The sequence below is a fragment of the Mirounga angustirostris genome, unplaced genomic scaffold (assembly GCF_029215605.1).
Source record: "Mirounga angustirostris isolate CCGP_5_RB_7025 unplaced genomic scaffold, mMirAng1.0.hap1 SCAF_1, whole genome shotgun sequence".
Lineage (NCBI taxonomy): Eukaryota > Metazoa > Chordata > Mammalia > Carnivora > Phocidae > Mirounga > Mirounga angustirostris.
Window position 1 is genome coordinate 69,610,146 of NW_026991709.1, and position 27,359 is coordinate 69,637,504.

At 38.3% G+C, this 27,359-nt stretch overlaps 1 protein-coding gene across 3 annotated transcripts in view; it reads right to left on the reverse strand.

Annotated features, from left to right (window-relative positions):
• The window catches only part of LMLN (leishmanolysin like peptidase), an 87,699-nt gene that overhangs the window by 4,706 nt on the left and 55,634 nt on the right, over window positions 1-27,359 (reverse strand). Inside the window, exons 13-17 of one of the 3 annotated variants that reach the window (XR_010405960.1) lie at window positions 24,626-24,758; window positions 22,403-22,562; window positions 19,265-19,395; window positions 14,647-14,857; window positions 4,554-5,428 (exon numbers count right to left, since the gene is read on the reverse strand). Coding sequence is in view for 2 of the 3 variants with exons in the window: in XM_045903029.3 (XP_045758985.2) it covers window positions 5,328-5,428; window positions 14,647-14,857; window positions 19,265-19,395; window positions 22,403-22,562; window positions 24,626-24,758 (736 nt within the window). In the remaining variant the exon portion in view is untranslated. Of the gene's footprint in view, window positions 1-1,252; window positions 5,429-14,646; window positions 14,858-19,264; window positions 19,396-22,402; window positions 22,563-24,625; window positions 24,759-27,359 lie in introns of those variants that run through there. The other 2 variants (XM_045903029.3, XM_064573506.1) reach the window with 2 other exon arrangements.

Sequence of the window (27,359 nt, forward strand, 5' to 3'; positions counted from 1 at the left end):
CTGGGGGAACACTTAACAAAGCTGATTTAAATAAACCCCTCCATTTCGGCAAATCTATCAGAGAGGTCATAGGCAAAAGACAGCTTATGAATAATGCCTACTAAATAAGCTATACTTGATCAACATACCAAAAGGTGAGCAGTGTTATAAGATATAGACAGCTTTATCTTCAGTGCACTATGCAAATAATATTGGCTTAATTCAACTACTTGAAGTAATTTATTACATATAGTTTTAGCTACTTTTATGAAATATTTAAAACTTTAAAAATCTAAATATTATTATTAAAATTTCCCACAAAGATCTCAGCTTGGCAATTAGGTCCCACACACTATGTCAGTCAATTTCACGAAGTGCATGGCTCCGTGCCACAGGGCAGACTGGCTCCAAGTGCACATGGTGAAGGCATGTCCAGGATATCCTTCCTCAAACTATATTCAGGTTATGAGGAACAATCACACTCCAAAACTACAGCCAGTCTACCTGCTGCTACTGCACAGAGCATGGCACATGAATGTGCAAGGGTGCTCATGCAATGAGACTCGTGGCCCACAGCGTAAAACAAAAGGGACTGGGATCATCTGCAGCCAGAGGAGCTTGCCCTGAATTGTTTTAGACTGCTCTCTTTCCTACATAACTCTTTGAGGAGGGCTTCTCCCTATGCTTTACGTAAGATCTGTCCCCATTCTTTAAGTAGGACAATTCTAGTCCAGTTAAAGTAGAAATTGAATTATTTCACAATTAACACCTTGTGTTCCCCAAATGGTGCACATGGCTTGTGTTCTTCATCCAGGTTTTTTTTTTTTTTTTTTTTTAAGATTTTATTTATTTATTTGACAGAGAGAGACACAGCGAGAGAGGGAACACAAGCAGGGGGAGTGGGAGAGGGAGAAGCAGGCTCCCCGCAGAGCAGGGAGCCCGATGTGGGACTCGATCCCAGGACCCTGGGATCATGACCTGAGCTGAAGGCAGTCGCTTAACCAACTGAGCCACCCAGGCACCCCATCCAGGTTTTAAAAACTGATGGTAAGTAGGGTGCCTGGGTGGCTCAGTTGGTTAAGTGACTGCCTTCGGCTTAGGTCATGATCCTGCAGTTCTAGGATCAAGTCCCGCACTGGGCTCCCTGCTCAGCAGGGAGTCTGCTTCTCCCTCTAACCCTCCTCCCTCTCATGTGCTCTCTCTCTCTCTCAAATAAATAAAATCTTTAAAAAAAATTGATGGTAAGTAAAGACAAGATACAGATTAGTTTCCATTTTTATTGAAGTTGTTTCTTTTTTTTACTAAGGAATACATTACACTTAGAGTTCAATAACACAAATAAAGATTAGTTCTTAAATCTTCTATTTACCAAAAATGTAAACATAAAAGAAAATAATTCATCACTCCTTCCCTATCCTGACTGAATGTATCAACAAAAAAAGGAAGGAGAAGGAGAAGAAAGAAGAAGATAGGAGTAGAAGAGAAGAAAGAAGAAAGAAGAAAAAAGAAAGAAGAGGAGGAAGAGGAGGAAGAGGAAGAAGAAGAAGAAGAAGGAGAGAAGAAGAAGAAGGAAGAAGAAGGAAGAAGAAGAAGGAAGAAGAAGAAGAAGAAGAAGAAGAAGAAGAAGAAGAAGAAGACGACGACGACGAAGACGAAGACGAAGACGAAGACGAAGACGAAGACGAAGAAGAAGAAGAAGAAGAAGAAGAAGAAGAAGAAGAAGAAGTCGTCATCCTTTCAGGTAAGTTCTTTCTTCAGAATGAGTAGCACAGACTTTAATATATTCGTCCTCCAGGGCTGCAAGAACATGGCATGAATGTTCTAGTGACCACTATGAAATGGGTCTGTGGGGCTATGACTAAAGTCCACCTCCTTTACCAGGATGGCTCAAATGCCCTCAGAAATGGCTCTTCTCTCTCCAGTCCAAGGACGTGGACAGCGCTACGGCACTGAGCACAAGACCGTGATGAACATGACGTGCAAGCTGGCATACTCGAGGAAGCAGATCAGAGCCAGCAGTGACCTACCGAGTCTGAATGAGTGTTAGTCATAGAATATTAGAGGTAAAAGAATCTGAGAAAGCAGCTAGTCATAGTCATTTTACAGTTGCTCTTCTAATATTGAGGAGAATATTGATAAAATTTAATGGAATACTCAGATATGTTTATTCATGTATCTTCCTAAAGCCATTTAAACTTCACTAATTTATGTTTCATCTTCAAATACTGATAAACTCTAAGCCAACATACTAGGCTAAAACTAATTTCAAGCATAATTTATAACATTTTAAGAATGTCTATTTGTTCTTAACAAAAATAAATATCCTTGAGAAATAAGTAAGGGAAAAGGATGTTCTTCAGGAGAATATTAGACAGGTCTACCTTAAGACTACCCTAACAGCTTGCCAGTTTCTTTAAAGCTGTCAGCTCAAGTCTGCTGACATGGCTTTTGCTGCCTTCCTGTAAATTCTGTTCTTGAAAACCTGAGAGACAAATTCACTTGTTAATTTTTAACAATTGGGACCTTAATACTATCAAAATGAACCTAAATCTGAACTGAAAACTGAGGTAGTCTAGTCCGTTTTTTATATGCACTCCACACTTTTCGAGTAAGAAAGAGACTCTAGTCTACTGTCCCCAAATCGGCTACTCCTTATTCTCCTTCCGTGTCCCACCTCACCTCCACCATGGCTGCAGTCTGCTAGTCTTCTCAGTGAACTGGTTTTGTTAACATAAAAGGCATCCTACCACAGGAGGCCATTTCGAATTCTTCATTTCAAAGCTGAATTCTAGCCCACTAATTCTGCACTGAAATTTCAGATTTTAAGTCTGCTTTTAGAATATGGTCATATTCTAAGTGACTCAAATGTTCCTCTTAACATTTCTTACAGGTTCAGTGGCCTTCTAAGTCTTCACGGAGTACACTAGGAAGAATAAGTGATAAGCAACCACTCTCAAGACTTGTTGAAGAGGAAGGAAGACACTAGAGCTGTTAGTTACCCTCAGAGACTCAAGATTTCTTAGCCTCATACCTTATCAAGTTCCTTATTTGTGCAGAGAAAACACTAGGGTATCAGATTCCAAGCTTAATAAATATATATAGAAAAAATGTCATCTATAATATTTTCTCCAGAAAGTCATTAGTGCAAATATAATTATATCATTAAAAAACAAAGCAAAAATATATTTCAAGTATAAAAAGCACCATGCTTGGAAACAATACTACCTAAATGGCGTTACTGCACAACAGTCAAAATATAATTGAACCTCCCACTGTGAATCTCAAATAGATTATCCATCATATTTTTGGTGAAATTCTTTTTACAACTTTGCAGGATGATTCATAATCACAGTTGATATGTAAGTTTAGAGTTTTATAATTTTCTTTAAAAATATACTCTATACTTTTCTCTGACTTTTAAAGCAATGTGTGACAAAGGCAGAAAACTGAGCACTGGCCTGACACCATTACTATTAACTTCTCTTGAGCTGAAGTCGGCTATGCTAGCGACCCCCACTTTTTTTACAATGACAAATACCTCCAATTTAAAACTGCATGCAAATACATATTTAAAATTTATGCTTTAGAAAAAGGTGACTTTCCTCTATGCTGGGGTTGCAGTTTGGCTCCAATACCAAATAGTCAGTTGGAATTACTTTTTAATAATTATACTGCTTGCTCACTTAGCATAATCTCTTAAATGGAGTGCTCAATAACTATATGCTGAATTAAAAGGCAAATGAATAAATGAATGAATGAATGAATGAATGAATGAAAAAATATTGTCCAGGAGTTATGTTTATAATGCCACAGGACTTCATTAGCTTTAGAGAGAACAACTGGGCATTACTCATCATTAAAAAATTTCAAATTGGAATTACTAAGAGCGGGGGTAAGCTCTAGTACCAGAGGAGAATTGCTTCTGAGGATGAGAATCTATTTGGTAACGGGAGGAGTGTCAAAAGCAGGAAGCAAAACATATCACCTCCTTTTATAGTTTGTTTCTGTTTTGTTTTGTTTTGTTTTGTTTTTTTGTCTGTTCCTTGGTCTGTGGTTTCTCTAGATAGTAGGTAGGGACAGTGGGAATCTCGTTCATCCATTCATATGCATTAGTAATTAGATGAGGCATTTGGCTACCTTAAGAGAGTCATAGTTGCTCCTGCCATTTACTTGCGCTTCACTGAACATCTTCACTTTGACATTGAGAGCATTGGGCAGGAATCACATTGCGTCAAGAACATCACCTCCTTTTAAAGCACAGGCAATTTTCTGACTTCTGTGGACTGAGGCTTATGTTGTGGGTAAAGGGAGTCCTACTGAATAGGCCCTACTACAAACCTACACTTTGCTATTAGTAAACAATTCAGACCACCTTGTTTTGACTTATATTTTTCTTCTTATATATAATTTTCAGATAGTAGAAATTGTTCTGTAACAATTTCTTAGCCCACTTGAAAATAACTGCATATCTCTCTACGCAGTACCATAATTTCTTTTTATCTTCATTGGTCAAAAAGGAATAGTTCTATTTTTGTTGGGTTACAGTTGTCAAAATTATTATCTGAAAAACATACAATTATGTTTTCTTCTGTTTGCATGTCTTCAATGTTTTTACAGGGCAGAGTATTTTTCTCTCTCTGTGTCCACAGTTTTTCAAGTCATGATTAAACTACTGGAGATACAACTGGAAGGGCTACCAACGTGTAATCGTTCAGTAGTAAACTGCAACAGAGCTGGTTTGAAAAAGGCAAGCACGGTTAAATCATAAGATTTAGCAAAACATAATTTAAAAAAAAAACACCTTTTAGAACAATGAGAACAATGATTTAAGTGTACCAGGCACAGCCATTAAATTCAATAAAGATATAATAGTGATGTAGAAACCCAATTCAATTACTATCTGTAAGTCAAAGGACAATTTATACTTTTGAGGACAGGATCCACAATTTATAATCTTGTAATAGCCATTTTAAAAAATTACTGCAGTACTGATGAACTTTCCCATCACTTTAGGTTAATGAAAATGCTGGGGTATGTAATCACTCTGAAAATTTCACCAATTATCCCATTTTCAAAGGCAAACTTCAGGCAGGTTATATATCCTGACAAATAAAGACGTGGTGACTTAGAATTCCTTTTCCTCCTCCAAGCTCTGAGGCTGCTGGGCTGCTGCTGAAGAGTGACTGCTGTGAAGTTCTGCTTCAAGGTCTGATTGTGGTCAACGCTTCCAACCCAAAGTCAGGAACGCCACTTCTGCCATCTGCCTAGGCTGGCACTCTCCCAGATTTTGTGCTTTGTTCAGAGGAACGTGACACAAAAGAATGTCTTGAGAATTCACTTTTCCATTTCTAGTGCCATACACACAGAAGAAATCCAGCCAGCAGAGGAAATAGATTGCCTAGCAGAAGCCAGAGGGTGACCACGAGGCTAGAGGAACGGGAACAGAGATCTAGGATTGAAAACAAAAAATTGACTTTCTGGAGACATTTTTGGAATAAATCATAGCAACTAGAAATTGACAGATGAGTAGAGGTGACTATTAAAAGATGAACAAGGACCACCTTGGAGAGCAGAACCAAGAATAACTTCCTGAGACCTAGATATGCAAAGTCATTTTTATACATTTATGGAAAAAGAACGAAATATTTTATGCAGGAAGAAAAGATGATGTACCCACCATATTGAGGTTAAAAGCAGCACCCCAAAAAAGAAAGAAGTGTCTTCAGGAAGTATCCCAACAAAACTAAAGATGCTACACAGGAAAGTAAATAAATATATTGGCTATTCTAATATGGGATGCAGGACCTTCTTCCTCTATTCTTCCTTGTCCTTTTTAAGTAGGGTAACCCTATAATTTATCATCCCAAATCAGGGCATTTTGAGACAAGTGTTGCAATAAATTTCCCAAGATGGAACCACTCGTGCCTGTGGTGCCATGGCAGCAAACTGAAACTTAGATAACTTTTGTGTTCCTCCGCTTGACCAGAAACACAGTATAACTAGTAAACTAATCTTCAACTGCCAAGCCAACTCTGGTACTTGTACTTATTTCCTTTGTCCTTGATTTTTTTTTTAAAGATTTTATTTATTTGACAGAGACACAGCGAGAGAGGGAACACAAAGGGGGGAGTGGGAGAGGGAGAAGCAGGCTTCCCGCGGAGCAGGGAGCCCGATGTGGGGCTTGATCCCAGGACCCTGGGATCATGACCTGAGCCGAAGGCAGATGCTTAATGACTGAGCCACCCAGGCGCCCCTTCCTTGATCTTTCTAAATAAGGTCAGCTTGCCAGCCCAGCTAATCAGCTTAACCCAAGTACTTCTTCCTTGTTCCCTACCTGTAGTCTTTTCCCCTTATTTTGCAGTTCTTTATACTCTTGAGATGAGACTGCCTACTTTATGAAGTGTGAAATAAAGTTTGCTTAGATCAACTAATTTGTTCTTTTTGATTAACACAAGGCAATGCTATTAATAATTATACCAAGCCCACAGTACATGGACTGTCCCAGGTAAACCAGTACCTGATCTCTAAATATCTGCCCATCTATCCATATTACCCCAGGCAGATATGGAAATGGCAGAAGAGGGGCGCCTGGGTGGCTCAGTCGGTTGAGCATCTGCCTTCAGCTCAGGTCATGATCTCAGGATCCTGGGATCCAGTCCTGAGTCAGGCTCCTAGTTCAGCGGGGAGCCTGCTTCTCCCTTCCCCTGCTTGTGCTCTCTCTCTCTGTCAAATAAATAAATAAAATCTTAAAAAAAAAAAAAAAAAAAGAAATGGCAGAAAATTCTATGGGCTTTGGGTACTAGGAATATATTTTAATTTAGCCACAAGTTGTTCTGAGGGCTAAAATGACTTCTCAAAACAATTCTCAGAATAGAAAACATTTTTATTGCAGTCAAGAGACCAGGTCAACCTGACTTTATTTTAGAATGAGTTGTCCTTTCTATTATTTTGATTAATAAAGAACCAACCAAGCTTCAAGTCTGATGTGCTTAAAAGGTAAGAAAAATAGGACTGGTCTTCAGCTATAGGATGAATAGAATGATAATGTCAAGGCACTGGAGCTTGTACTTCTGAGCACTATGCAGTGTGGAACAAGTATTTTAAAAAAATTATTTTTAAAAAATAGTTGTGGCTATAAGCCAGGTAAACCATGGGGAACTTCTATTCTTCCTCAATGGAATCATGCTGGTATTTGTTAAATCTTAAAAAAAAAAATCCCACTTAGCTAAGAATGGTTCTCAAAGTGTAGTCCTTATGTCAACAATATCAGCATCACCTGGAAACTTGTTAAAAATGCAAGTCTCAGGCTCCGACCCAGATCTTCTGAACCCAAAACTCTGGATTTTAACATGATTCTGATGTATAAAGTTTGAGAACTTTTGACCTAGGACTGCAATATCTAATATGGCAGCCATAGCTATATGTGCTATTTAAATCTAATTAAAATAGTTTCGGGGTGCTTGGGTGGTTCAGTTGGTTAAGCGTCTGCCTTTGGCTCAGGTCATGTTCCCAGGGTCCTGGGATCGAGCCCTCGTTGGGCTCCCTGCTCAGTGGGGAGCCTGCTTCTCCCTCTCCTGCTCCCCCTGTGTATGCTCTGTCAAATAAATAAATAAAATCTTTAAAAAAATAAAAACAGTTTCTCACATTAGCCACATTTTACATGTTCAACAGTCATATGTGACTAATGACTATTGTACTGGATAGTGCAAACTATGGAAACATTTCCATAAACCCAGAGTTGATGTGGTAGAGTGGTCTGGGCTGCATTAAGGAATAGACCCTGAAGTGACTAATAACATAAGCATATCCCTTTATCTCCTGATTTTCAATTTGGCCCAAAGGAAACAGGAGAAGTAGGCATTGTTTATCTACTGTTGGTACTAATATTTAACAAGCTTTTAAAACATTAATGGCAGTTCTGGAACATTTGTTCTTCAAAAACACTGCACTTTCAGTGCTAGTACTAATTAAAACGAAAAGATTCAGAAAGAGGGTTTCAAAATGAATTAGACAGATAAGATAAATTAGTTTTTATCTGAACTTCATTATTTATTAGTTCATGGATAATACATTATCTCTTTATACCTTAGTTTTCTCATGTGTAAAACAATAATTCCTACCTCATTAGGTTTTGTGATGATTAAATGCAATGATACGGACATAAAGCACTTGGCAAAGTGTCTAGCATTCAATAAATGGAAACAAAAACAACCCCTACAATCTGAAGAGACTTGAAAGAATTCAGAAATAAATCTTTCATAGTCACTAATGTAAACTATTTTGGGCAATATAGAACTATCTAATCACACCCTAGCACTTAGAAGTGACAACTAGAAAAAAGGAGAGAGAAAAGAAAGTCAGAGGTTTTTGTTTTTGTTTTTAAAGATTTTATTTATTTGACAGAGAGAGCACAAGCAGAGGGAGAGGGAGAAGCAGGCTCCCCACTGAGCAGGGAGCCCAATGCGGGACTCGATCCCAGGACCCTGGGATCATGACCTGAGCCAAAGGCAGCTGCTTAACCGACTGAGCCACCCAGGCGTCCCAGAAAGTCAGTTTTACATTCTTTTTTTTTTTTTTTTAAGATTTTACCCACCCATCCGAGAGAGAGAGAGAGAGAGAGAGAGAGAGAGAGAGAGAGAGAGGAGAAGGAGGAGGGAGAGCACGAGCAGGGGGAGGGGCAGACAGAGGGAGAAGCCGGCTTCCCACTGAACAGGGAGCCCTATGCAGGGCTCCACCCCAGGACCCCGAGATCATGACCTGAGCTGAAGGTAGACGCTTAACCAACTGAGCCACCCAGGGACCCCAGAGTTTTACATTCTAAAACAAATTACAAATATAAGAAAAGGCTATGCAAACTAACACCTAAGAACAATAATAACAAAAATCAGAAGAATTTAGCGAGAATGTCTTTTACACTTCCTCCAGAATATTAGCATTTTTAATGTTTTATAGGCATGCTTAAAAACCTAAAAAAATACTTTCCTAAGACAGATCAGGGGTGATAATTTGTTTAATAAGGTTCATCATAGGTTAATTCTAATTATTAGTATTTCCCACACAGGTACATTTAAAGCATCAAAATATTTTTACATATTTAGTGGGTCATAAAAAAGTATTACACAGAAACAAACTATTTACCTGAAAGAAACATTTGTCATAGTTTCTGGCACATAGTTCAATAAATATTCAGTAAAGGCTAGTATGCTCAGTGAACACATTAACAAATACAGTAAGTCAGGATATTTTAGAATTTCAACAGTGATGTGTATGTTTAAAAAGCAATGCCTAAAATGTATCTGTTCTTGTAATACTTATACATTTTTCAAAATTGTAGTAGTGATTTGGTGCTTGCAACGCTCTTTTGAGCATGCTTCCTCATAGAATTGGGCAAGTTAACAGGGAAATCAATCACATTATAGCAGCACTGTATCAGAAGGGTGACTGATAAAGAAGGAGTAGGATAAGCAGAGTTCAAGGTGCAGACTGTGCAGGTGATTTGCAATCTCTACCCCCCACCTCCTTTTAATAGATTCACTTGTCTTTGTCATGCTCCAAGGACAGGAAATAATCATCTCATAGCCCCCTGACCTGGTTTGGATTTTCTCTCATTCCTAGACATCCTTCTACTCTACTCCCAAGATTCTTACCCCTGAACTAGCTGGAATTAACTATTTCAACTCTGCCAGTGGCTCAATCCTTGCTCATGTCTTGGACAATGAGATGGTGATAGACTGTCACAGTTACCTGAGATTAGGCCTGAGGATGGGAACTCCATCAGAACCACCTAACTTGTGGACTATCAGCCCTCTTATTCTAACCAAAACAATTTAACAGTAACAACAAAATTAAGTCATCCTACCAGCTTCATATTAAAAGTAAAAGTTAACTAAGAATATTTAACACTATTTATACTATTTACCACACCAAAAGGACCTAAGATCTTTTTTTTTTTTTAAATATTTTATTTATTTGTCAGAGAGAGATAGAGAGAGAGCATAAGCAGGGGGAGCGGCAGGCAGAGGGAGAAGTAGGCTCCCCGCTGAGCAGGGAGCCTGATGTGGGACTCAATCCCAGGACCCTGGGATTATGACCTGAGCTGAAGGCAGATGCTTAACCAACTGAACCACCCAGGTGTCCCTAGGATCTTTTTTTTTTTTAAGAGTTTATTTATTTATTTGAGAGAGAGAAAACAAGCTGGGGGGCAGAGGGAGAGGGAGAAGCAGACTCCCTGCTGAGTGGGGAGCCCCACGTGGGGCTCGATCCCAGGACCCTGGGATCATGACCTGAGCCAAAGGCAGACGCCTAACCGACTGAGCCATCCAGGCGCCCCAGGACCTAAGATCTTACATTATTTCAAACGATTCATTGTGTCATTATTATTATAACTGCAGAAAACAGCTGACTCCCTGAAGTTCTGTTCAGAAAAGAGTTAATATAGCAGGCCTGAGATTGCCATCCTTTGAAAGTCCTGCTTGCAAGGATGGTTTAGCTGGTATCCGAGAACAGGTTTCTGCCAGACTTCACCCTATTGCCAACCTTTGCTGATTCTGCTTTGTATCTCTTCACTTTAACAAATCTTAGCCATAAATACACAGGCTGAGTCCTGTGAGTCCTCGAGAATCACCAAACCTGGAGGTGGTCCCAGGCACCTCCACAAGTACCAGTCTTCTAAAACTCATGCTCTACCTAACAGTTCATATCTGCAGAAAGTCCCAGGATTTGGGAAATAAAGGAAATTAAATCTTAGAGGTGGAGAAACTGAGGTGTAAATGAATGCAGCCCTCCATTTTCAACCAGACCATGGAACAGGCAAAGGGCTACCCAGTTCCATTTAAAAAATACCCCCAACTGAGAAAATGAAACAGTACATAAGATCTTTATTATTCATATTCTAAAATATCAAACTGCCATAAAATCACAGAGGTCATTTAATTAAAATCTCATAGATCTTAGGTCAAAGCTTTAATTGAGAATTCATGAAATCTGCTTTTGTAACTCTCAGAAATGGGTCATCAGGCTCAGTTCACACAGCTTCAGTAATGGGAAATGGCCTTTTCTCAAGGTAGTTCTTTCCATTCCTCTCCTGGACTAAGGATCAAAAGGATTTAACTGGGATCTGTCTCCCTACAACTCTGTTCTGTTGTTCTCAATTCAACTCTCTGGAGTCTCACAGAATGAGAAAAACATACATCCGTGAAAACCACTTTGTCTCTACTAGCCCATCTTTCTATCTTGCTTTGTGCATATTTATGTGTCCTTGCACCTTTCTCTTCTTTGTGGGTATGTCAATCCCTTCTTTAACCATATTGTCCAGTGTCCTTCCCTTTCTTTTACCTCACCTACTCATAATACAGGCATTCCTTGGAGATAGTGCAGGTTCAGTTCCAAATCACCAAATAGGCAAATACTGCAATAAAACAAGTCAAATGAATTTTTTTGTTTCCTGGTGCATTTTAAAAGTTGTATTTACACAGTACTGCAGTCTATTAAGTGTGCAAGAGTATATGTCTAAAAAAATGTACAGACCTTAATTTAAAAGTACTTTGTTGTTCAAAAATGCTAACTATCATCTGAACTTTCTGCAAGTTATAATCTTTTTTGCTGGTGGAGGGTCTTGCCTCGATGTTGATGGTTGCTGACTGGTTAGGGTGGTGGCTGTTGAAGGTTGGGGCTGGCTGTGGTAATTTCTTAAAATAAGACAACAATGAAGCCTGTCACATCGATTGACTCTTCCTCTCACAAATGATTTCTCTGTAGCATGTGATGATGTTTGATAGCATTTTACCCACAGTAAAACTTCTTTCAAAATTGGAATCAATTCTCTCAAACCCTGCTGCTGCTTTATCAACTAAGTTTAATGTCATACTCTAAATCCGTTGTTGTCCTTTCAAAAGTCTTCACAGCATCTGCACCAGGAGTAGTTTCTATCTCAAGAAACCACTTTCTTTGCTCATCCATAAGAAGCAACTCCTCATCCATTCAAGTTTTATCAGGAGATTGCAGCAATTCAGCCACATCTTCAGGCTCCACTTCTAATTCTAGTTCTCTTGCTGTTTCCCCCACATCTGTACTTACTTCCTCCCCTGGAGTCTTGGACCCTCAAAGTCATCCATGAGGGCTGGAATCAACTTCTTCCAAACTCCTGTGAATGTGGGTATTTTGACTTCTTCCCATGAAACACGAATTTTTTTTTAAAGATTTACTTATTTATTTATTTGAGAGAGAGTAAGACAGCGAGAAAGCACATGAGCACAGAGGGAAAGGGAGAAGCAGACTCCCCACTGAGCAGAGAGCTGGAAGCACGGCTCAATCCCAAGACCCTGAGATTACACCTGAGTGGAAGGCAGATGCTTAACTGACTGAGCCACCCAGGCACCCCCCTTTTAAGATTTTATTTATTTATTTGAGAGAGAGAGAGAGAGCGCATGAGAGAGAGAGAGAGAGAGAGGGCACAAGCAGGGAGGAGGGGTAGAGGGAGCAGATTCCCCACCGAGCAGGGAGTTCGATGCGGGACTCGATCCCAGAATCCTGGGACCATGACCTGAGCCAAAGGCAGACACTTAACCGACTGAGCCACTCAGGCGCCTGGAACAGGAATGTTCTTAATGACATCTAGAATGGTGAATCCTTGCGAGAAGGTTTTCGATTTACTTTGCTTGAATCCACCAGAGCAGTCACTATCTATGGCAGCTACAGCCTTATAAAATATAGTTCTTAAATAATAAGACTCAAAAATCAAAATTACTCCTTGATTTGTGGGCTACAGAATGGATGCTGTATTAGCAGGTATGAAAACAACATGAGCCTCATTGTTCATTTCTATTGGAGCTCTTGGATAACCAGATGGATTCAAAACGAGCAGTAATTTTAAAAGGAATCATTTTTTTTTCTGAGAAGTAAGTCTCAACGCTGGGCTTAAAATAGTAAACCATATTGCAAACAGATGTGCTGTCATCCAGGCTTTGTTGTTCCACCTACACAGAACAAAGGCAGAGTAGATTTGGTGTAATTCTTAAGGGCCCTGGGATTTTCAGAATGGTAAATGAGCACTGGCTTCAACTTCAAGTCACCAGCTGCATTAGCCCCTAACAAGAGAGTTGGCCTGCCTTTGGAAGCCTTTGGAAGGTTTGAAGCCAGGTATTGACTTCTCTCTAGCTATGAATGTCCTCAATGGCATCTTCCAACAGAAGCTTCATGTACATTGCAAATCTGTTGTTTAGTGTAGCCACTTCCACTGCTTATCTGAGCTAGATCTTCTGGAGAACTTGCTGCAGCTAATACAACAGCGCCTGCTGCTTCCCCTTACACTTGTACGTTATGGAGACGTCTTCTTTCCCTAAACCTCATGAACCAACCTCTGCTAGCTTCTGATTTTTCTTCTGCAGCTTCCTTACCTCTCTCAGCCTTCACATAAGTGAAGAGAGTTGGGGCCTTGCTCTGAATTAGGCTTTGCTTAAGAGAATGTTGTGTCTGGTTTGAACTTCTATCCAGACCACCCAGACTTTCTCCATATCAGCAGTAAGGATGTTTCACTTTTTTTTTTTTTTAGTTATTTGTGTATTCACTGTAATATCACTTTTCATTTCCTTCAAGAACTTTTCCTTTGCATTCACAACTTGGCCAACTGACACAACTAACTTTTGACATGCTTTCTTCACAAAGTTGAATCGTTTCTAGCTTTCGATTTAAAGTGACAGACATGTGACTCTTTCTTTTACTCAAATGCTTAGAGGACATGGTAGGGTTATTAATTGGCCTAATTTCAACACTGTTGTGTCTCAGGGAATAGGGAGGCCCGAGGAAGAGGAGGAAAATGGGAATCGTTGGTTGGTGGAGCAGTCAGAACACACACAGTTAGCAATTAAGTTCACTTTCTAGTGAGTGTGGTTCCTGATGCCCCAAAACAACAAAATTACAATAGTAAAATCAAAGATCACTGATCATAGATCACCATAACAAATATAATAATAATTTAAAAGTTTAAAATATTGAGAGAATTACCAAAGTGTGACACAGAGACATGAATTGAGCCAATGCTGTTGGAAAAGTGGTGCTGGCAGAGCGGCTGACACAGCTGGCGCAAGCCTTCCATTTGTAAAATATGCGGTATCTAGGGGCGCCTGGGTGGCTCAGTTGGTTAAGCGACTGCCTTCGGCTCAGGTCATGATCCTGGAGTCCCGGGATCGAGTCCTGCATCGGGCTCCCTGCTCGGCGGGGGGTCTGCTTCTCCCTCTGACCCTCCCCCCTCTCGTGTGCTCTCTCTCTCATTCTCTCTCTCTCAAATAAATACATAAAATCTTTAAAAAAAAAATGCGGTATCTGTGAAGTGTAATAAAGCAAAGCAGACGAAAATGAGGTGTGCCTGTATAACTGAAATACATTTAATTGCTTTTTGTGTTTAATGAGCAGAAGTTCGTTTACACTTAATTTCATTTTTTTTCCCCAAATCAGAGGGTCTTTAGAAAGGTTCCTTATCCTTGCTCTTACTGAATGGAAATACAATGTTTACTCACCTTCAGTTTCTAACAATGGTGGGAAGAAGGCTTTCCCATAAAATTGCAATTAGAAGAGAAGATGTTCCACCTGTTTTAGAGTTTCCTTGAAGGGAATTTCCAACATTATATAAGAAAAGTCCTTGTCTTTACTCCAACCACAGAGACTACTCACCTAGTGGTAGAGCTCGGGTCAAGTTAGTAGCTGGAGGATCAGTTTCTGGAGGACAGAGCTCACAGAAGTCCCAACATGATGGGCAGAGCAGGTTACCATCATGAATCCAGCCATTCATCTGAATACTGACGGGGAGGACCTGCCCAGCTCGACTACACAAATATGAAGTGTTCTGAACCCAAACTGTCAGACCTTGAGGAGAACAAGAAACCTTCAAATAGGAGGAGAAAAAAATCAGATCAATAAGATTCTCATATATGATATATGAGCCATTTTCAACTACAGGAAAATACATTAGAATTTACTAAAAATACTGACCATAAAACACAATTTGGGACGTAGGCATATCTTTAATCTCATATAAAGAAAGTTAAATTATTCAGGTTCTAAAAGAATTTTCACTCTGTGGTAGTAGTTCTTCAACTTTTAGTTTATCACTTTCAAAAAATCTGAGGAAAGCTACAGACACTCTTTTTTTTTTTTTTTTTAAAGATTTTATTTATTTGAGAGAGAGAGCGCATGAGAGGGGGGAGGGTCAGAGGGAGAAGCAGACTCCCTGCTGAGCAGGGATCCCGATGCGGGACTCAATCCTGGGACTCCAGGATCATGACCTGAGCCGAAGACAGTCGCTTAACCAACTGAGCCACCCAGGCGCCCCAGACGCTCTTCTTTAAATATACAAGACAACACACAACTTTACATACAATCTCGATTTATAGACCCCAAAGCCAATTTGTCAAGAATAACATTTCTGTAGGGGTGCCTGGCTGGTTTACTCTGTGGAGCAATGCAACTCTTGATCCCGGAGTTGTGAATTTGAGCCCCACATTGGGTGTAGAGATTATTTAAAAAAATCAAATATTAGGGGCACCTGGTTGGCTCAGTCAGAAGAACACACAACTCTTGATCTCAGGGACCTGAGTTCGAGCCCCACGTTGGGTGTAGAGATTACTTAAATAAAACTTTAAAAATAATAATAATAAAATCTTATTAAAAAAAGAACAACGCGGGGCACCTGGGTGGCTCAGTCGTTAAGCGTCTGCCTTTGGCTCAGGTCATGATCCCAGGGTCCTGGGATCGAGCCCCACATCAGGCTCCCTGCTCCGCGGATGCCTGCTTCTCCCTCTCCCACTCCCCCTGCTGTGTTCCCTCTCTTGCTGTGTCTCTGTCAAATAAATAAATAAAATCTTAAAAAAAAAAAAAAAGAACGACGCTTCTGTAGATTATAGTATCCTCATTATACTTCAGCTTAAACCTTCGTCAAAGAGTCATTACCTGTGGGGCACTTGGGTGGCTCAGTTGTTAAGTGTCTGCCCTCGGCTCAGGTCATGATCCCAGGGTCCTGGGATCGAGCCCCACACTGGGCTCCCTGCTCTGTGGGAAGCCTGCTTCTCCCTCTCCCACTCCCCCTGCTTGTGTCCCCTCTCTTGCTGTGTCTCTCTTTGTCAAATAAATAAATAAAATCTTAAGAAAAAAAGAAGAGCCATTACTCGTATCATTTTCTCAAGTTACAAATTTTATAAATCAAATTTTTATTAGTTATTTTAAATTATAAAAATAATATATGTTCATTGTAAAAAAAAGTATTACAGCACAGAAATGTACATAGTGAAAAATTTTATTTTTTTATTTTTTATTTTTAAAGATTTTATTTATTTATTTGACAGAGAGAGACACAGCGAGAGGGGACACAAGCAGGGGGGGTAGGAGAGGGAGAAGCAGACTCCCTGCTGAGCAGGGAGCCCGATGTGGGGCTCGATCCCAGGACCCTGGGATCATGACCCGAGCCAAAGGCAGACGCTTAACGACTGAGCCACCCAGGTGCCCCCACAGTAAAAGTTTTTAATTCTTTTTCACTATCACAGATCCTCTGCTCAGGTATAAAAAAGGTCCTAGTGATTTTACATGGACTGGTAACATCTTTAAAGGTAGGACTCACATCTTAACTGCAAGGGGTAGCTAATCAAGTCAATTTTAAAAAGCAAGCACATTAAAGCTAACTTTTTTAAAAAAGATTTTATTTGGGGTGGGCAGACGCTTAAGCGACTGAGCCACGCAGGCATCCCTCAATGTTGTTTTCTAAAAAGACTTCACATTAATTTCAATTATGTTACTTCACTTTATATATTTCTGGAACTTGTCTCCTGGGCCTAACTTTAAACCAAGTACATGGTTCTGAATATGTCTGATGGTGGCAAATTTTTACTTAGCAAGTTAATGTAATTTTTAGAAATAACCATAAGTTGCCCAGAACCAAATCTAGTAAAGGTAGTTGACTAAACTGGCTAACATTAAGTTAATATAGGTAGGGGGATGTCCTTGAGTATAATACACAAAGTACTTGGGGAAGAGGGTGAAGCATGTCAGCAATTTGCACTTATATGACTAAAAAAAAATTTTGTACCATTCTTGCAGCTTTTCTGTCAAAATAAATAAAACAAACAACAAAAAAACAAAACAGCTAATCCCTGTTAAGTGTTTGGAGATTATATACATTTTCCCACATAAATGGTGGTTAGTACTAAATTAACAAAATTAACTGACAACTCTAAGTACAAGGAAGCCAAGTACATTTATTCAATCTTTGTAGATGGCATTGCAAAACTGCATTAATCCCTTTGTGGTGCTGTGATGTTGATAGACTTTTAAAATAGCCTGAAGATGGGATGCCTGACTGGCTCAATCAGTAGAGCATGCGACTCTTGATCTAGAGATCATGAGTTCAAGCCCCACATTGGGTGTAGAGCTTACTTAATAAATAAAAAATACAATAAAATAAAATAGCCTGAAGAGGTCATCTTTGTATTATAGTTGCCACTATTCTAGCTTTATCCCCTTTAACATTTTCACTTAAGGGAATTTATTTAAAAAAATATATTTTTTGGGCGCCTGGGTGGCTCAGTTGGTTAAGCGACTGCCTTCGGCTCAGGTCATGATCCTGGAGTCCCGGGATCGAGTCCCACATCGGGCTCCCTGCTCAGCAGGGAGTCTGCTTCTCCCTCTGACCCTCCTCCTTCTCATGTTCTCTGTCTCTCATTCTCTCTCTCACAAATAAATAAAATCTTAAAAAAAAAAAATTAAAAAAAAATATATTTTTTGTAAATGTGCTTATGTAAATGTGCTTTTTACACATTTACATTTTACATCTTACATAAACGTGCTTATGAAAGCATATTTTTATCATGAAAAGTGAAAATTAAAGCAATATGTAACAGGAAATGACTTCCTTAATTATGATACTTTAAAAAGATGTAATGGCTAATGGCCATAAAGAATAGTAATTATTGGGGCAGCTGGCTGGCTCAGTCAGTAGAGCATGCAACTCTTGATTTCAGGGTTGTGAGTTCAAGCCCCACATTGTGGGTAGAGTTTACTTAAAAAACAAAACAAAAGAATAATTTTTATTATTGGAAAACTTGGAAAAGGTGTTTTGCTCCACACTAAGTGAAGGCAGTAAAACAAAATTTTATATTATGATTACAACCAGGTCAAAACTATGAGTTTAATAAATACATAAATCTGCAATGGAATTTATCAGAAAATGGTTGCTGGATTATAGCTGTCAGATTATAGCTGGATTATAGCTGTCAGATTATATATTATTTATTTTGAATTGTCTTTTGTAAGATTTCAAAGATAATTGAATTGGATAATATGTGAATTAAATCTCAATAAAGCTGTTACCAAAAAAAGTTAATTTTATAAGTAACTTTAAAAGCAATAATTAAATTCCCAGCTACAGAAGTCCATTTAGACCTTGCAGCTGAAATGGTACAAAGAATTCTTATTTTTCAATTCTCAGGATCACAATTTCTTCCCTGATATCCATTAGTAGAGTACGTAATACTCTTTAAGTTGGATGCTCCTAAGTTACAGAATGCCTCTATCTTAAGTTTTTTTTTTTTTTTTAAGAAATTATTTATTTATTTATTTGACGGGGAGAGAGAATGACAGAGTGGGAGCACAGCAGGGGGAGCAGCAGACAGAGGGAGAAGCAGGCTCTCCGCTGAGCAGGGAGCCTGATGCAGGTGCTTGATCATGACCCGACCTGAAGGCAGACGCTTAACCAACTGAGTCACCCAGGTGCCCCTCTTAATAAGTTTTTAATAAGGTGATGCAGTCATTTAAAATCAGATGTGCAAATGAGACAATTAAGAAAAAAATAGTTTGCTACCTTTGGATTTCTAATTATAAAGGAGAAAACCTATTATTAATCTGTAGTTGATTAATTCTTAAATCCATGCTTTCCTCAGATCTTATGAAATAAAATTGCAATTTTTTTCAATTACAAAGTAATATTTGTTCAAAAACAAAATTACATATATTCCATTATTTCCTTGGGATATATGCCCAGAGTAAAATTACTATAAAACTTGCTGATACATAACAATTATATGTTTTTTTAAACAAATGGAAAAAGGTAATTTCTTTCAAAGAAATGACAATATTTTCACAAAACATAAGCATCCAAACTAATATTTACATAAATAAATAAGTTAAAAGTATTAATCAGTACATTATATAAAAATATAAAATATATTTTAAAATATAAAAACCACTGGTAACAAGATAAAATTATATAATATTTGATAATAATTATTAACAATCTTTTGTTTACCTGATAACATCCACTCCCCCAGTCTGGGTAACTCAGCTTCCTCTCACACTTTTCCATGACAAATGCTGATTTCTGAATTAGACAAACTGAATGAGGTCCATACTTTTCAGCACCATAGTTTTTAAAACGATCTGAAGCAAACCAGAGAATTTCTCTTAAAAATTGACTTTTGGCTCATAAAGAAGCTGAAGCATTCCATTCTTATGGTTAAAAATTGCTCTAAAGAAAGAAAATGTTTAATGGAAATTTTCCATTAAAAAAAAATCAAGAGAGGGTGCCTGGGTGGCTCAGATGGTTAAGTGTCTGCCTTCGGCTCAGGTCATGATCCCAGGGTCCTGGGATCGAGTCCCGCATCGGGCTCCCTGCTCCTTGGGAGCCTGCTTCTCCCTCTGCTTCTCTTTCTCTCTCTCTCTCTCTTTGTCTCTGAAGAATAAATAAATAAAATCTTTAAAAAAAAAATCAAGAGAAACAGGCTCCAAAATCAAACTGGGTTCTCAATAAAGGACTCAGTGGGAGGAAATTATTGTATCAAAAACAGGAGATAAAACTGGGCCTAGGGGCGCCTGGGTGGCTCAGTCGTTAAGCGTCTGCCTTCGGCTCAGGTCATGATCCCGGGGTCCTGAGATCGAGCCTGCATCGGGCTTCCTGCTTGGTGGGAAACCTGCTTCTCCCTCTCCCACTCCCCCTGCTAATCTCCCTATCTCTCTTTCTGTCAAATAAATAAATAAAATTAAAAAAAAAAAAACAAAACTGGGCCTAAAGTATCTAAATTAGATATATAGAGAAAATGGCACGAAAAATCATCTTTACTGGTAGTCTAAACAGGAGTCACCTCCCAGATGAAGCCAAGTGATTTATCTAATGAAGGCTTTTTTGGGGTGCTGCAAAAAGTTTTTGCAAAGTTTTCTTGTACTTTCATCGTATGCTATCTCCTGGAGGTCCATACATAACATGCTGACCTAGTCTCAGACTGAGCACAAGCATGCAGAGGTATAAGGTGAATTAAATGACCTCTAAATAGCTAATGGACAAAAGAATGAGGCACTTAAGCCCTAGCAATAATTTGTTCTCTTCACACTTAATACAAGTAAGTTTCATCTTTTCTGAAAGCAGAGTTCTTAAAGATAGGTATTTTATGTCAGTTTTGAAAAATCTTAATTATATAAGCTAAGAAAGAAAATGTAAAACAGAATAAAGGAGAACTTTTTTTATATTTATGAATATTTCAAAGTCCTTGAAAAACCAAGTGATCAGTGTCAAAAAAAGAAAAGGGGGTGGTCAGCAAACTACAGCCCTCAGGCCAAATCCTGAAGGCTACCTGAAGGTTTTTACAAATAAAGTTTTATTGGAACATTGCCATTAATTTACACATTATCTATAACTGCTTCCACACTGTAACACAGAGTTCAGTAATTGCAACAGAGACCACATGACCCACCAAGTTTAAAATATTTACTACTGGGTGCCTGAGTGGCTCAGTTGTTAAGCGTCTGCCTTCGGCTCAGGCCATGATCCCAGGGTCCTGGGATCGAGCCCCGCATCGGGCTCCCTGCTCCGCGGGAAGCCTGCTTCTCCCTCTCCCACTCCCCTTGCTTGTGTTCCCTCTCTCACTGTGTCTATCTCTGTTAAATAATAAAATCTTAAAAAATAAAAATAAAAAAATAAAATATTTACTATTTTTCTCAAAAAAAAATTACATTCTCTTTACAATAAACGTTTGTCAACTCCAGCTCTAAAACAATAAAGTGTGATACTATATCGTTGGCAAACCCATAATTGATAGATCCCTGCATTTCTCGGTTTTAACATGGAACTGCTGAATAGTTATAAGTTTTTAGACATTAAATAGGTGAGGGATGAAAAAAATGACTGTACAAATCCAATTAAATCTACCAGGTTTAAAAACAAAAGGAAAAACCATTATGGAAATTTAAAATGTAAATAAGAGAGTCTGTAATAAAGTACGGAATTGGGAATAAAAAGGATCAGGTTTTGGGGTAACTGGATGATGGACATTGGGCAGGGTATATGTTGTAATGAGCACTGGGTATTATATAAGGCTGACAAATCACAAACCTGTACCCATGAAACAAATAATACATTATATGTTAATTAACTGAATTTAAATTTTAAAAAAAGGACCAGGTTAGAAATTTTTATGACCACAGAGTGAAGAACTAACCTATTGCTCTTTATTAACATATCAGATGTGATAAGTTTGTTTACAAAGGTGAATACCCATTATCATACTCTTTATGTGTATTAAAAGGGAATAAATAATATGGCACTATATCTTACTAGCCATGGGACAATAGTATTATTCTGATATCTGGAGAATGACATGTTACTTCTAAACTACATAAAATGTACACTCCTCAGAAGACAAAAAAAATTGGATACCTAATATGATTTAATAAAAAGAGCTCTGCATTGGAGGATCTTACACTGGCACCAATTAATTGTATTACTAAGTGTCTCTTCGTTCACTTGTGAAATTCAATAATATGTTCTCTGTGTCTCTCATCAGGTTTTTCAAAGAATAAAATGAAATGATAAAAATGAAATGCAAATGAAACTGTCATGCAGATAGAAGGTACTACAAAAAAGTAGGGTGCATACATGTGCAAATGTATCTAAACAACTAACAGTCCTTGTTCTGTGTCCTAGTTCTAAGCATTTACTATGTGAATTCATTTAGTTCTCACAAGTCCTCTGTAAGATAGGTATTATCATCCCCTTGGCACAGAGGAGGAAATTGAGGCACAGAGAAGTTAAATTACTTCTTTTTTTTTTTTTTAAAGATTCTATTTATTTATTTGACAGAGAAAGACACAGCGAGAGAGGGAACACAAACGGGGAGTGGGAGAGGGAGAAGCAGACTCCCTGCCGAGCAGGGAGCCCGATGCGGGACTCGATCCCGGGACTCCAGGATCATGACCTGAGCCAAAGGCAGTTGCTTAACCAACTGAACCACCCAGGCGCCCAAAGTTAAGTTACTTCTAAAAAATGGATACCAGTGGAACCATCATACAAATTCAGACAGTCTGCATCCTGGGTCTGTGCCCTTAATCCCTATTTTATATTGCTGATATATAACTTTAATATACACACAACATTTCATTTCACTAGACTACTAACCTGGTTGATTTTCCAATATTCTACAATCTGAGCTGCGCTGATATTCACCACTTAAATGCCAACTGAATTCCTGACTGAAAGGGCAGTAGTCAGCGATTTCTACTGAACCACCATAATAAGGCAAATCTTCTGTAGGTATTCCACTTAGTTCATCGAAGTACTACCAAAAAAAAAAAAAAAAATTAGGAAGACAGGAAAGTAAGAAAACATTCTGTATAATAAAAACAAAGTCCACAAGCAATTTATAGCAACCCTCTAACGCTGCATAATATAAAGAAGGTATCAGTGTACTTTTCTTCATATATAATAGAATATAAAGACAGTAATATACTACCTGAGGGCTATTTCAAGGTTGTTGTAGTTTTAGAAATAAGCAAGATAAGTATATTCAAGTTTTTTACTAGATGACAAATTTGACTAGTGTTTTAAAAAGATGAATAGGAAGAGTTTTAAGAGTTGACAAAACAGAAAACTAATCCAGAGAATTAAGATATTTTAAATATAATGTACTTCAAGTGTTTTTATTTATTTTATTTTATTTTATTTTTTTAAAGATTTTATTTATTTATTTGAGAGAGAGAATGAGAGAGAGAGAGCATGAGAGGGGGGAGGGTCAGAGGGAGAAGCAGACTCCCTGCCGAGCAGGGAGCCCGATGCGGGACTCGATCCCGGGACTCCAGGATCATGACCTGAGCCGAAGGCAGTCGCTCAACCAACTGAGCCACCCAGGCGCCCCTTTCAAGTGTTTTTAGAAGACTTAATTTACGTGTTGTTTTGACAAACTTGAAAAAATAAAACTGTGATAATATGAATGAGATCATATATATAAAATACTTTGAGGGGCACCTGGGTGGCTCAGTCAGTAAGTGTCTACCTTTGGCTCGGGTCATGATTTTGGGGTTCTGCACAGGAGGGATCTGCTTCTCCTTCTCTCTTCCCCCTCTTTGTCTCCCCCCACCCCCACTCTCTGCCTCCCCCCCGCCCCCGCTCATGTACACTCTTTCTCTCAAATAAATAAATAAATAAAATCTTTAAAAAAAAAATACTTTGAACACCAAAGGAATAAGGCACCAGATAAATTTTAAAGATTTCACATTTATACCAACTCCCTGAATTATATTACTATGCCTAGAAATATAGTTGCCATCTTATGGTATCTGAAGCATTCAGTGGGATCATAAACATATGCAGGAAGCTCAAAATTCAGCAGCAATCATTTTATTTTTATTTATTTATTTAAAGATTTTATTTATTTGTTTGACAGAGAGAGATATAGCGAGAGAGGGAACACAAGCAGGGGTAGTGGGAGAGGGAGAAGCAGGCTTCCCTCTGAGCAGGGAGCCCAATGTGGGGCTCGATCCCAGGACCCTGGGATCTTGACCTGAGCCGAAGGCAGACGCTTAACAACGGAGCCACCCAGGTGCCCCAGCAACAATCATTTTAAATTATCTTCTGAGATAACACTTCTGACTACAGAATCCTTTGTAAATGGCAGGCAGAACTGAGGCGTTTCAGAGATGGTTACTGCAACAACAAACTTAAAGTTCCAATCAGAGACTCAGACTGAATGTGTGGGACCATTTCCTTCACCTTTTTTTTTTTTTTCAGATAGAGAGAAGAGGGGCAGATAGAGAGGGAGAGAGAGACTCTTAAGCAGGCTCCATGCCCAGTGTGGAGCGCAATGCTGGGCTGGATCTCAGGACTCTGAGATCATGACCTGAGCTGAAATCAAGAGTCTGATGCTTAACTGACTGAGCCACAGAGGCGCCCCTCCTTCACCTTTTAGATCCCATGTGTCAAACCTTTATAAAGTAGAACTTTCAAGTTCTACTTTATAATTAATATAATTGGATTTAATGAATTGGATTAGAGTAGCTCAGTTATTTCCTTTAAAGAACTTTGTTCTTCTGTGTAAATTAGAGGAAATTAAACACGAAGACTTTGGAAACAATTAAGAAAAAAATACAGACCACTTAAAAATAGATCCAATAAATATTCTAAATGCTTTTTACCATTACTACAAGGCATTGCTAGATATTAATTGTTGTTGATTAGCACACTGGCTTTAAAGAATTGTAAGAATTCTTCGTTTTTTTCTAACTTATAGAAAACGTAAGTTTCATAAGTTGAAAAACTTAAGAGAATTCACTCTTCTAATTAAAAATGGAGACTTCTCTTTAAAAAGTTGTGTTGATTTCTAAAATTGCCCAAAACAAGTGTTACCTGGTACTCTTGAGGTAAAGGTTTTGAAAACTTCTGCAAATTACACACTGCAACTGCTCTCTGGTCCTGTCTGCAAGTTAACTGCAATGGATTACTTCTGAGTGTGTCACAGAAAGGGCTCAGCATCTGCCTCCTGCACACAAAGATAAACACCATGGTATCAAACTCTAAAGAAAATATAACAAATCCATTACAGAGCTTGTCTTTTCTATTATCATTTCAGTATACTTTAATAGCTTAATACTAAATGCTGAATCAGGTTATGAAGTTATTTTTAAAAGTGTAAAAAGAGGGGCGCCTGGGTGGCTCAATCGTTAAGTGTCTGCCTTTGGCTCAGGTCATGATCCCAGGGTCCTGGGATCGAGCCCCGCATCGGGCTCCCTGCTCAGTGGGAAGCCTGCTTCTCCCTCTCCCACTCCCCCTGCTTGTATTCCTGCTGTCGCTATCTCTCTGTCAAATAAATAAATAAAATCTTTAAAAAAAAAAAAGTGTAAAAAGAAATGCTTAATGTAGATATGAATGATTAATGCTACGTGCACTATAACTTTACTCCACCATTATTAAACACAATTCTATTTATCTCTTTCTTTCCACTTTTGCCAGTAAAATGGAGTTCTGCAGACCTGATCTGCATGTTAAAGACAAATAATGAAATTCCTGATACTGCTTGGAAATGCAAATCTTCATAATCAATATAATGGAGTCTCAGAAAGAGATGGGAGATGATGCCCTTCTGTCCTGAAGCTTCAAAGAGTGAATTTTTTCTATGCCATAATATAATTCAAAGACTCTTGTTTGACAGTTTGTTAAACTGAACACATTCACAAGACATCCCGCTTTCATGTGCAAAATGAAGATAGTGTAAATACTCCTAATTATTACAAGTTGTTCTGTTCTGTTAAACCTAATCTTGAAAGTATAATTTGGAAAAAGATGTCTTGGGGCGCCTGGGTGGCTCAGTTGGTTAAGCGACTGCCTTCGGCTCAGGTCATGATCCTGGAGTCCCGGGATCGAGTCCCGCATTGGGCTCCCTGCTTGGCAGGGAGTCTGCTTCTCCCTCTGACCCTCCTCCCTCTCATGCTCTCTGTCTCTCATTCTCTCTCTCAAATAAATAAATAAAATCTTTAAAAAAAAAAAAAAGAAAAAGAAAAAGAAAAAGATGTCTTGTAATTTTCCAAAGACGTTGGAATCTATTGCATTGTTCTGTAAAAATAATCTTCAAATTAGTTCTTATTGATAATTACAATACAAATTATATTAATGTCATAACAGTAATGTTATAAATGAAATTCCAGTATTCTTAAACAATATAAATCCTGTTAAGACTGGTTACCAAATTGTAAAGGATTACTGCTATTTTTCTTCTTCTCCCACATGCCTGTTGGGGGAAAAAGCCGAGGTTAGATTTCTTATTTTAAGGAAAATTGATACTTGCTTCATTTAAGTTAACAAATATAGCAATAAAACATTTTTAGGGGAATTATAGCTTCTTGAGATAAAATGTGTAAAAGACCTACCACAGTCTTTGGTAAATGTGAAGCAGCACAATGTAATAGCAAAGCAAAGGTCTATAAACCTTCACACAGGCTTGGTTTCAAATACCAGCTTATTTGATATTTGATATTTACTTAATTTTCCTGAGCTTCAACTATAAAGCACTCAGTGTCTAGCACATACAAGTTACTCAATAAATGTAATTTCACTGTCCACACCACTTTTATAAAATCTTTACATAAGGCAATTTTATAACTTTCTATGATAAAGTTTCCAATGAATATGACCAGTAGTTCTTATTAAGTCACTTCCTTGATACTATGAAATTCATTTCCTTTTTCTTTAAAATAAAACAATACATAATATTTACCTTAAATTAATTAAAATATGAGTTTTGCCTAAATGGGTAAAGAGGAGTAAGGAACTTAAAAAATACTGATTTAAAAAGTTCCAAAGTTAGAGCTGTTCAAGATTCATGGCATATAATTCTACAGCAGTTCGGCCTAATAGAACTTTCTGCAATGTGCTGTCCAATATGTCTAATCATATAGTGGCTATTAACCACTTGAAATGTGACTAGTGCAACTGAGGAACTGAATTTTAAATTTTATTTAACTTTAATCAATTTAAATATAAATTTATATAGCCACATGTGGCTAGTGGTACCATAGAAAGAACCTTATTTTGTGTGTACATAGATTCAAATGATTCCAGTGAGTAAGGCTGTCTTTGCTCAAGTGTTCTCTCCTCATACCAGTCACCCAACAATGAAGAAGGAGAGGTATCACAGCTGAAGTTAAGCACCAGCCCCTGCACTCAATAATGGTCATACTGGAATCTAAGATAACTCAGGGATATAGCCAGACTGGGTCTATGGTACCAGAAGTTGGCTTCTGTGCTATAAGGACTCCTGGATGTCAACGTTTCAAAAGTGGGACATTTGAATGCTTATGACAGGGATTAGCAAACTTCAATTTTTGGGTCAAATCCTGCCCATAACTGCTTTTTTGGTTTCTATGTTTCTTCTACAACTGTTTTTATAAATAAAGTATTACTGGAACATGGCCATGCTCATTCATCTTGTCTAGGGCTGCTCATGATGTACAAAAGCAGAGTTGAGTAGTTGTAACAGAGACTGTTATGACTGAAAAACTAGGAAGAGGAGTTAGGTAATAATGCACCACTTGTCTCAAAACAGAGAACCTTATTTTGTGTACAAAATATTTGCTAATTGGCCCTT